The following is a 12,083-nucleotide window of genomic DNA, read 5'->3' on the forward strand; positions in this document are numbered from 1 at the left end:
CTCCCAGCACCCTGCCAGGATGTCCCCTCATCCTTGACATGCTCTTGCCTAATTGTCCTGGCAAGGAGAGGGGCAAGGCAGGGAGGTCTGCAAGGACAGCCTCAGGCAGGCCCAGAAGCTGCCCACAGCCCTGAAAAGAGCAGACACTGCTTCATGGCTCAGCCCTCCCAACCTCACAAGAAGCAGGATCACAGAGAGCTGGTGCGGGAGAGCTTCACCGCCAAGGCAGCTGGGGAACGTCTGAGGCAAAGGAAAACAGTGCGTGGGAGGTCAGTCTCTCCCACAGCTGGAAAGTTGCTCCTTTGTGAGTGGGCAAAGCCTGGCTGGCTGAAAGTGCCCCTGACCTGTGGAGCTCCAGAGATGCTCCTGGGATCCAGGCAGGTCTGACACACTGCCAGGGATACAAGCCAGGCATCTCAGGAGAGCAGCTGGGAGAGCCACTCCCATTGGACAAACTGGGATAAGCCTTTGCCATGGGGAGGGAAGGAGCATCCAGGTGTGTGGCCGTGTCTCAGAGACCCCTGGGACATGGGGACAAATGATAACCCTCTGTGCAGGCGTTGGGGACAGGACCGGAGCAGCCTGTCCCTACTCTCCATCACCCCCCATAGCCATCTCAAGGACCTGCCAATGGGCTAGTGCTAGGAGCCAAGCTACTGAGAGCCCTGGACTGCTCAGGATGGGCTTCTGCCTCCCCCAGCAATCATATGCTCTCAGATACCGCACCAAAGCAAGCCCAGCACACCACATCATACAGTCTCAGCTAAACATCAGGGCCTGAGGCATCCTGTTACTCAGAAAAAGCCAGCTCCCCAGGGCATGGGGGCAGTCAAAATTTGTCTCTAAGTGGCAAGAACCATTCATTGTCCTGATCACCACAATCTTCCTCCCAGGACTTGTCTCCTCACTTACTAAAGACAGGCTATATAGCACCACTGGGCTTATATATCGGGAACCTATCTGCACCCACCCTGTGGCTGGAAGACCACAACCTCATGATAGATAACAAGGGAGACGACCTAATCTTGGTGTGACAGCGTGCCACTTAAGTGCCAGGCAACGGCATAAGCAGAGGACCATACATCCACAAATAAAGGATGGCAATGGATGGCAGAATCCATTAAAGCAGGCTCCATTAACTCAACGTCTCACCTCTTGATGGTCTGGGTGATTGAGGTCTGTCGTTGTAGCACCGGTCTCCTCACTTCGTTAGGCAGGGAGGGCACACGGGTGTTGTCGGCGGGCATGCTCACGCTTCGCAGAAAGGTCTGACGTCTCGTTGGCTGCAAAGAAAAGCAGGAGGGGAGTCAATGTTCTCAGAGCGATGCTCTGCAAGGCCAGTCAGGTTGTGAAACATTTAGTTAGCAATTCAACAGCCGCCCAACACCCCAGCCACAAGCTGGGTGCATGCAGTTGAGCAGCAAAATCAGGCTAACAAGGACTGTGTTCATGCTAGCCAGGAATGGCTGTGCAGAACAGAACAGTCAGCATCAAGGATACTGCATCTGCGTGTTGCGGTGGGTCTCAGTTCAGACTGGCTCTAGCCTGGCCCATGGACTGATGTCCATTTGTAGATGGAGTGTATTACATGAGCTCCTGCGACATATCCTCCTGGCGCTTTTCTAGCCAGAAGGAACCCAGATCACACACTCCTAGATCACTCCACAAGGTGAAGAGAAGCACAGTAAGTGAGATTTGCTTCATAAGTGACTCTGGATCTGCATTAAAAGCCTGCAAGAGCTGTGGGTGGGTGTGTACTGTAGCTGCTGCCTGGTGCAGGCTAAGCAAGCTGGGAAGGCCATATCGGCTTTGTTCATAACCTAATTGCCTGGACACACTCAGGTCTGAAAGCTCCTGGCTTGTCTTGGCTGAATGTCACCTACCAAATATGACATAACTCACCAGACTGTTCTCAGCTCATGCAACTGCCTCCTCAGGGCTGCTCTGGCTTAATTTTTCATCAGCTTGGCAGAGACACCGTCTCCCATTTGTAAAATGCAGGCTGAGCAGACTGTCCCTCTGGCAAGTGAAGCTCTGATCAACTGTTTCTCAGGTCAGACGCTGTCTCTGCCTCAAGACTGCTTGCTACTCCAGCCCCTCTAGCCCAGAAAGCTAATAATTTCCACTAACCTTAACGTTTTTGTTATGTTTTATGTGAAAACAATGCATAGATACTCAGGGTATAAGCCCATTATGCACTCTTATCCTGACAGCCTGTGCTGTGCACACTGGACCTCCACAGAACATCACCTCTGCCCGCTTCCATCATAAGTACAGAGCGCCTCTCCAGAAGGTGCCCAGCTGGCTTTAGAGATTTCAGATAAGAGAACATCCATCAAAGCCTTAAATAAGTGATTCAGAAGGTTTCAACCTGCACTGTTAAACCCTGCATGCCACTTCTAATCCCTGCAGACTGAACCCCGATCACTTTCCTTCCAAGGGAAGACCAGGGCCAGGAAGATTCATCTGCCAGAAGCTGTCACATAACTGAAGTGCATTTTAGTCCCTGGATCAAGGAATGGCAAAGAGGCCAGCCCTTGCTATTCCAAACACAACATAAGTTCCCTCTTAAGACAAGCTTGTCCTCAACTCCCCTCCAGGGAAGCTGTATAACCCTCCATTTCTCTGATGGCTAAACTCTTCTTTCACATAAGCAAGGGAACCCAGGCACTGCACCCCACCCAGGGAGCTGGGCAGTAAGAACCCTCCAGCTCTGCCTTTGGTGCAGGTAGTTCCTGCAGTAAGGTCACACGAACAGCCAGCCATCATCCTACCCAGGTCTCACTCATACATGAGAGTTTTTGCCACCTGGTAGCCAAAATTCCTGTTATTCTTCCTATTCCCAGCACAAATACGGATGTTTTACTCTCATACTTTGCACAGTTCCTATTAACCTATTACCCCATCTCTACTTCACCACTCTTCAGTGTTACTTATTTCTCATCCCACATGATTTTCTTATGTTCCTCATGCTGGCAACAGCTTTGTGTTGCCAGTAACTGTTCTTTGTCTGCTGTTACTGACGAGAGCCTGTCATTATCTTGGCTATTCGTAAGTCAGATTCATTCCCTGGTCACTTCAGCATGAGCTCCAGCACTTCCAGGCCCTCATGTTTGTCTAGGAGCCCTTCGCTCCTCCAGTCCCCTTAAGAAATGTTTCTTTGAATACCTCACTCCCATACCCCCCAGCCAGGACACTTTTCACAATCCCCACATCCAAACAGTCACGTCCACTGACCGGAGCGCATCAGCAACCCACCCTCATCCCTCCCACATCCCCTTCAAGGGGGAGTTAATTACTTATCATAAATTTACCCAATGGCTCTGCCGCTTCTCACATGGCCTCGTGACCTGCCATCACACACTGCCTTTCTCTCAGCCAGGACTGCCAGAGACCACGGGCACAGGCATGCTCTCAGCACAGTGGGGCTCTGCACACCCCCTCCACAGCTCCACAGACCCTCCCTCCTGCCCCCAGCCTCTGTACCTGCACAGGCTGGGGCTCTTCTGGCACTGACACCGGCACCGGGATGTCCAGTTTTAACCATGGTGGCTTCTTCCGCTGTAAACTGCTCGTGCTGTCGTGTCGTGCCTCCGACATTGTCCCACGTTTGTCCTCAGGCCTAGGAGAGGGTAGAAATCACAGTCAGGAGCAGGCCAGGCTCATCCCTGACACGGTACATGCCGGCAGGGCTGAGCAGAGCGCCCTCCTCCAGGCTGTGACTGATGGGACCCAAGCCCCACACTGGACGACTTCCCAAACTCCTCGGGAGGGTTCAGGCATCACAGCTTGTGTCTGCACTGGTCAGCCACGACCAGACACTCAGAGGACACACCACGTTTCTAAGGTCTGCAGGACCTCAAGCCAGGTGCCAGAGACCACAGTCACAAGTTTGAGAGTCACCTCCCATTAAGATTTTTGCTGAGACTACTGTGAGATCCAGATTCCTTAAGAACCAGTCATGAATTAAATCTTAATGAGATCTGGATCCAGTCCAACCAGCTAAGTAACTGCAGTACCAAAAGCCACTGACCTCCCTCTAAAAACAGCTTGTGGCTCACACAGGCACATTTGCTCACCCAAAGCCAAGCACCACACTTTCCTACCTAACTACTACTTAGCAATTAGCAAGTGGCCGTTTCTCACTGCTGGTTCTAATCTCTTTTAAATGTAGTCATTTTCTAGAAACACAACATATTGCACAGAGTAATACAAGTATAGCATGAACAGCTACAGAGAACTGGCACTAATCCTGAACTAAGAGTGGTTTTCATACATAAATAATAATGATATGGTATTTAAATAAAAACTGCTGTGTTACCAAAACACCAAAGTAACCAGAGTGATTCGCTGTCATCTTGCCCGCTCTACTGTACTGCAACTCTCTCCTCCTGTTTAGGTTGCATACACTGGGACAGGGACCATGCAACTCTTGCTGGCAGAGCACCTACTTTACTGATCACGCTCAGAGAAACAATTAAGAAAATGCATTTCATTGGAGGGAGATCAGGTCAGATACCTCCACAGGTACGTTCCAACCTAAGTTATTCCACAAGCCCATATTTCTTCCTCTCCTAGCACACACACAACCGCAAGCTAGCAGTGGGAAGCATGTGTGCTGAATGGGACAACAGATCCAATTTGCTCCCAGCTCCCTCCTTGTGTTGTCCTAGGTCACAGATCCCATAGGGGACCAAAAAAAAAAAAAACAAAAAAAAAAACCAAGAGTCCCAGCCCCTTCCCCCACCATGGTAGACAGATGGAATAAGCATCCAGTTAACCTAGCAGGCACACATGATTTGAAAGGGAGTAGGAGAAAAGCTCTCTGTTTGGACTAAAACTCAGTGCTCTTACAATGTTAACACAGTCAATTTATTTTAAATGCACAATGAGTTTCATATGCAAGGATTCTACCCTGAGAGTGGCCAAGTCCTAGGACAGGACCAGAGGCAGAGGGACTGCCATCCTTAGAGACATTCAGCACTCAACTAAATGAGGCCGTGAGCAGCCTGAATTATCCCTGCCTTGCACAGCGGCTGAGCCAGACAACCTGCAAAGGTCCCTCCCAGCCTAAATTAGGCACTGGTTCTCTGATACATGCGCTGCCTTTCATGGCATTTCCACTGTATTCCCACAGCTCACTGCAGCTGCTCTGGAAAGGGAGCTGCACAAACAGTAAAGCTTACCATTGCAAAAGATACACAGCAGGGAGGGAAACAGGTCAACAAAAGGGAGTGGGGAATGATCTGGATTGGGTTAGGAGAAGAGAATCTCATCTAAAAGGAGCTGAAGACCAGCTGCTAGCTCAGTCGTGCAAGCTGGGCTGGCTGCCAGGAGCGCCGCGCTCAGCTGAGCCAGAACAACAGAAAGGGAGGACTCAGCTGTAGGTGGATGAAGGTTGGGTTTCAGCAAATACCACAGGCCCCCAAAAGTCTGGGAATTCACAGTCTAGCCTGTACAGACATGCCCTTCATACATGCACTACGGTCCTGTGTGCACCGATGCAGTGCCGTACATTAGAGGGACACAATTTCTTCCTTCCCTCCACCCCTAGCCGCAGGGGTGACTAAATGCATCTGTTCTAACTTCCTATAAGATGAGAATAACAGGATTATTAGGGGAACTCCCACCTGCTCTTGGTAAGGGTAAATCTGCTACGAGACAAGCTTTCAGTCTTGCATACAAAACGGGCAAACTTGTCTTAATGGTGAGGTCAGAAAGCAAAGCAGATTTCTCATACCTGAAAAACACCCTTGGTGCAATGCAAAGAACTCCACCATTTACCCATGAGGATCATGAACACCAGGACTTCCTGAGATGCTCTAATCAGAGACCAGCCAAGAGGGACAGAGCCACCACTCTGGCATGACCAAACACAACCTATTTCACACATGCCCTATTCACCTATTTCACACAACCCAAGAGCCTCCTTTCTGTGCCTTCAAGGGCAAATTCAGAGCCTCTGAATTAGCAACTCTTCTTTTTCCAGCATCTCTTCAATGAGCAGACATCACTCAACTTCCTTCCTGTCCACCTACAGAGCTGCCTTTGTGAGTAGGTGCTTTGGGTGTAAAACATACAAATGTATAAGATTTGCAGCTTTATCAGTGAGGCCAAGCCAGGAAGGCATGGAATGAATCACTCCTGTATTGCCCAAAAGCTGCCGCAACAACACCGCACTCCGTGAAAGACTTTCCAATGAAATCTGGTTTTCATTCCCACTTCCTAAATTGCCATGGACAGGGATGTCCACGTATCCATCATGCTGGCTTCATTGTGACCCTAGCAGACTAGTGCACGGGGATCTCCAGCAGTGTGCACACACGCCACACGCAAAGAAGAGGACAGAGTATGCACACACATGGTGTCAAGCCTGTGGCCTTATGGTTATCCTCAAAGTTGACTCAACTTTGTACTTTAGGCAAGAAGATCTCAAGATGAAATTCACGTAGCTGACAGAGCAATGGACTGCTTTCTCCCAACTTCAGCAGTTAAAGAGTTCTTTAAACAGCAAAGCAGCAAAATGCATATACAATAATTGTATAAGAGCACTCAGTATTTTAAAACCCAGTGAGTTTCAAGGGTGACTGCAAACAGAGTACTTAACTCGGGAGCAAATTCTTCTACCAGTTTGACCTTTTTTACCCTACTAAATTGTTCATTTCCCAATAAAAGAGTGCAGTGAAGGCAGAGCTGTTCAGCATTCCCAACTGCATGCGTGCATTTGGAGTGGCCAAGAATAAACGTTACAAACACATAAGATGAAACATGCAGCGCTTGCCCTAGCAGGGCCTGATTCTCTGCACGTGTGAATTCTGCAAATTCACATTCTGTGAATACACGGCCACAGCACAGGTCAGCCAACTGCCTCTGGCCCAGGGCACAAAAGAGACTGGGGTATGGACACAAGAGGCAGGTCTCCAGGAGGTTAACGGTGAGACTGAATGTGGATCCAGCTGTACACACAGACATATAGACTAGCTGTACATAGATGTATAGCTGTGTACATAGATGTACAGCTGGAGGGTTGAACGTAGCCTTTGCAAGGCAGGTAACACCCCTTATTACACATAGTCCTCACTCAAAGTGCTGCAGTCACTAATTTCTGTCTCAGCACTGCACTAAAAGCACATGCTGAATTTCACGCTAACCCCTTAATTATTTTTAGGGGTTAGTGATTCAGGATACAGTGTCCGTGCACTTGATCGGGCCAAGTGGCTTTGTTTCAAAGTTGACTGCATTGACACATATTTCATTGGAATGGTCCCATATCCTCAAGCCCAATTTCTCAGTACTGTCCTAACAAGTGTTTTCAAGAGGTCACTGACAGCAGCAGGATAGGAACATACACAGCACAGCCATGCAAGGTCAGGCCAAGCGTCCATCTAAAGCCAGTATCTCATTTCCAACAGAGGATGCCTGGCAATAGGTACAGAGTACAGGATCACTTGACAGTCATATCTCCCAGGACAGAGTCATGGCATGTGCTATGAATAGCTCGGAGGCTTCTTGTGCCAGAAGTGTCTTTGCATTTAATGGTTCTGTATCCATCTCCGTATCCATCCAATGATTTTTCTTCCAGAATTTACCCAACTCATTTTTTAATGCAAGCAAACCTTTAGTATTCATAACTGCATGTGACGAAGAGCTCCAAAGCTGAAACACGTGCTGTGTGACAAGCCACCTTCTTCAGTTTGTCTCTAAACCTGCCTTTTCCTGGGTTCACTTGATGCCCTGTAGTTCTTGGGCTAGAAGAACGAACAGTTTTTCCCTATCAGCTTTCTCCATGCCAATCCTGACACTACAGATCTCTTTCATACCCTACTATCCTCTCTTCCCACAAACACAGCGGGATCCACATCCAGCTGCTCAGTCCTTGGACAGGAGCTGTTCCAGACCTCTTACCTGTGCTTGTGGTTTGCAGCATCTCCCAAAGTCCAGAAAATGCTCCACCAACCTAGACATCAGCTCAATATCTTCATCCTGGGTAGCTGGAAATGTTCATGCTTTCAAGCTTTTGTGAACTGTCATTGGGGCTTGAAACTCAACTTTTGTAAACCATCAGGATAGCAGCTCCAATAGGCAGCATCAAGACAGAAGTCTCCACTATTACCAAAACCACGTAAGAGCCATTGGAGATGTGGGTAAGGAGACTGTCTGAAGAGACTGGGAAGGGGTGGAATGGCCCAATACCTGCCTGGACTTCTCCCAGTGCTGGCACAGTCCCAGTCCTAGTGCTACCACCTGCACTGCTCAGTCAGCTCAGAAGCTGTTCCCTCAGCATCACAAAACTGAGGAATCCAGAAATACAAACTCTTCTTCAGCACACAGGCTGAACGCACGGCATTTGCAAATCTAGCTTCTTCTAACTGATCAGCTGCATGTACAACTGTGGTAGCAGCACAGAAATTATTAAAGTCCATTTCAACTAAAATAAACAAACAAAAGAAAAAAACTTGTATATTGCAGATACTCTGCGAAAGTAATCTTGAAAAGCTCCATGCCAAAACAAGGTCACAGTACCAGAACGAAAGCCAAATCCACTGTGCTGTGGGTCAGGCTAAGAAAGAGGGAGAGCACATTAAATTCCAAAGTTGGCACATGATCAAGAAAAGCTGCTTAGTGAAATCCACCAACCCAAACAGAGAAGGAAAAGCCTTGCACAGAAGCCTGAGCATGCTCCTAAAACTGACAGACGTCTCAAATACATTCAGAGATTTGCACAGTCATTTCAAAGACAGACCATCCTTCCATTTAAACAGACAACTGAAGCTATTCCCATGTTGATTTTCTTCTTCCAAAATCTCCATTTTACCAGCATTCTCATTTAAAATAAAGCTGTTTTTTTCCCAAGAACATTCCAAATGAAAAAAAAAAAAGACAACTTCATTCAACCCTACCACACAAAAATACATCATCTGCTTTTTCCAGTAACACCGCTCTTCTCCAGCACAGCGTGTGCATGTTCTTACAGACACCCCCAGGAGATAACAGACACCAGGGCTATTCTGCTGCAATCCAATCACCATGTCCCATGGTCAGCCTCCAGCTGTTTTCCTCCATTTTTCAAACCCCCATCACTGCAACAGCTGTATTTGCAGTGCCTGCTATGCAGAGTCCCAGGCACGTCCCACGTACCTGAAGGGGTCTGCCCATGCAGCTATTCTGGTTGAGGCACACCGGCAGGCATCCGGGTGGAGAGCCAGCAAAGAAACCGGGATCCTAAATGTGTCCTGCAGACAGAGCAAGCCACGGGAGACGGCAGGCTGCTGGCTGTGCCTCTCTCTCCAGGAGGATTTCTGCTGGCCCAGGCAGGGAAAAGGCAGGAAGTCCAAGGAGAAGAGGAGCAGTGGGGTTTCAGGCTCGTGGCTGCCAATAAAACCATCTAGCATGGATCAGACCCAACAAGTTACAAATAATATCTCAAATACCAGGCACGAGCCAGACCTTTAAAACAAGCCAGATGGAGGGGCTGAGGGCAGGCAGGGACGGGGAAGGTGGAACCGGCCTGTGACCCTGCACTCTTGGGGAAAGCTGTCGAGGGCACAGCAACACCCAGGCTTCAGCTGACACCACCACCATGTCCCACCCTAAGAAACTACCTCGGAAATGAAGCAAGGCCATCAGCACTGCCCTGACAGCAGCCCGGTGCAGGACTTTCTCCTGCTTTCCCGACCCTCACTGCCGAGCTCAGAGGAGATGCTGTAACGCTTTGCAGACCCACAGGCTGCCAAGCAGAAGCTGGGGTCTGAGCAATCCAGGCACCTCTGAGCACAAGCCTGGCAGTGAGCTAGGCAGACACACTGCCCTTTTAGCCCTGCACAGCAGGGCGCTGGCAGGACTACCATTCCCACACACTACCCACTGCCCCTCTCACTGCCCTCTGCCACGCACAAGCTCTGCTTAAGTGCTGGTAGAGACTGATGCTGCCTACAACAGCCTGCACCAAATCACGCAGGCAACAATTCCCCAAGGCCCTGCCTTCCACTTGCAAGCAAACCAATCTGACAGCTAGCGGCTACTTAGAGCAGTCTTGCCTTACTCCAGTGAGCTACTTCAAGGTTCTTTACCAGCACAAAACTAACCCTAGTAAATTATTTCCTGTTGATCTGGTATCCTGAAGAGGCTCAGACAATTTCAGGTAAGCTCTGTGCAGCGTGAGAGAGGAAGGGTAGGAGCAGCCTATTCAGTGACAGCCCAGCATGATAGCAGCTTAGCTGAAACATCAAACTACAGCCCGAGCCTTTGTCCCCTGCCTATGTGACACAGCACTCCTCCATCCCCAGCCTAGCAGATCAGCGCTTGGGGAACTGCATTTGCCTCTGCCAACACATATGCAGCACACTGAGCCCCTGCACTCTCCTCTGGAGAGGGACCAGACAGCAGGACTGGGGAATAGCCAACCCCTTATTAAGAGACATAGCTTTCCTGCAGGCCAGTGTGGCACATTGGAAAGGCCTCTCCCTACCCAAACTGTCTTTTAAAATTTATGTCGAAGTAGAACATGGAAGAAATGGATCTGGGGTAGCAAAAGCCTTTGCGCAGGCTCTGATGGAACAAAGGCCTTCGCCTTGTAGACAGTGAACTAAAAGGCATGCAATCTTCCTCCTGAGAGTTTTCAACCAGTGCTCTAGAAAGAGCTAGAACAGGAGCTACATGCTTAAGCAGGTGGCGATAAAACCAGCATGCCAGTAAATCATGGAAAAGCAGCACACAAGCACCACCACGGAGCTGCGCCAGCAGGAGCCCACTGCGGTGGGGTGAATGCTATGGGTAAGGTCTTTAACTTCTGTGGCTACCCAAGCAATCAAGGCAGCGCTGCGGGATCTCACCGTGAACCACTTAATTTAATTAGCTGAGAAATACCAGTGGAAACTTCCTCGCTTGGAAGAGGCCAGGCAGACCCTTAGACAGGAAACGGGAAGCTGCATTACAAAAAAACCCAAGGGTGTGCATTTCATGCAAAGCCTTGTAGAATGATACTGGTATGCAAGAGGCACATCGAGAGTGCAAAGCTTCAACTGGGACCCACTGAATTTGGAGAAGGCTCAGCTATATACAGAGCCAGAAGGTTTTAAATATAGGTAATAAAAACATCTGCCAGTGAAGTCTGAATGTATGTGAGCCAATCCCACGATCAGGAAAGCAGATCTGATGTCCCTTTGAGCAACTGATTTTCCTGATTTTCAGAACATGATGTGGGACATGATGGAAATCCAGCAGGAGCTCATTTATGGCTGAATGCCAGCATTAAAAGCTTTCAAATCAGCTTCACATCAGACCTGAAGGGTATCGAGGTCTGGTGCCCTCATAGAAGAGAAGAAAAACAGGGAGCTCAAAAAACTCTTCTGATTCCTGTTAGTCCCCAGATCTGTAGTTGAACTTCTCCAAATACAGGTTAAAAGATGACCACCAACCGCAACCTGCAAACACACAGGCAACAGACTCTGATCTTCAAGGTCCTTTTGTTGCAGCAGACAAAATGCAAAATAGTAACAAGGACACAGAAGCCAATGCACAGAATTCAAGCTATAAAAATGTCACGGCCCCTTGAGAGAGATGCAAGCCAACAGAAGAAGCAGTGACCCCAGCCCTCTTGTGTTGCCCCCTCCTCGTGCTGGCATGAGCATCCCTACAGCTGTTGGGTGATCCACACTGGGAACCAACCCATATTAGCTCAGCAAAGAAAATGTTTTTTTCCAGGCCAAGCTCCTTCCCTGATCCAAGTCACCACATGGCTCCACAAACACTTGTGCCAGCAGAAGGAAAGGGGAAGAAGCAGGAACAAAAAGAGCAGCTGGAGCCAGATGACTGGACTGCTTCTCAAGGCAGCACAGTTTAAAGCGATCGTGAAAACATGGCCAAAGACTCACACTTGTAGCACTATGGGAAGCTAACAATTATCACAAGGGAGGAGGTGGATTCTGCATCTCTTGAGGCTTAAATAATCTTCTGAGAAGTGCCCTCAGTGCAGGTCTTGAGTGCAGCAGGAATAAACTACTACTATATCACCAGACACAGAGTGAATTTTTGGTGGGATCATTAGATGGGAAAACATCCAAACCATCCACAGATTTCTCTAG

At 48.9% G+C, this 12,083-nt stretch overlaps 1 protein-coding gene across 2 annotated transcripts in view; it reads right to left on the bottom strand.

Moving 5' to 3' along the window:
* The window catches only part of RHBDF1 (rhomboid 5 homolog 1), a 38,495-nt gene that overhangs the window by 18,322 nt on the left and 8,090 nt on the right, over window positions 1-12,083 (bottom strand). For both annotated transcript variants that reach the window (XM_072878508.1, XM_072878509.1), the window contains exons 2-3: window positions 3,487-3,622; window positions 1,153-1,283 (exon numbers count right to left, since the gene is read on the bottom strand). In XM_072878508.1, the coding sequence (XP_072734609.1) occupies window positions 1,153-1,283; window positions 3,487-3,600 (245 nt within the window). In that variant the 5' untranslated portion in view covers window positions 3,601-3,622. The remainder of the gene's footprint in view (window positions 1-1,152; window positions 1,284-3,486; window positions 3,623-12,083) is intronic.

This window comes from Ciconia boyciana, chromosome 13 (genome assembly GCF_034638445.1).
Source record: "Ciconia boyciana chromosome 13, ASM3463844v1, whole genome shotgun sequence".
Taxonomy (NCBI): Eukaryota; Metazoa; Chordata; class Aves; order Ciconiiformes; family Ciconiidae; genus Ciconia; species Ciconia boyciana.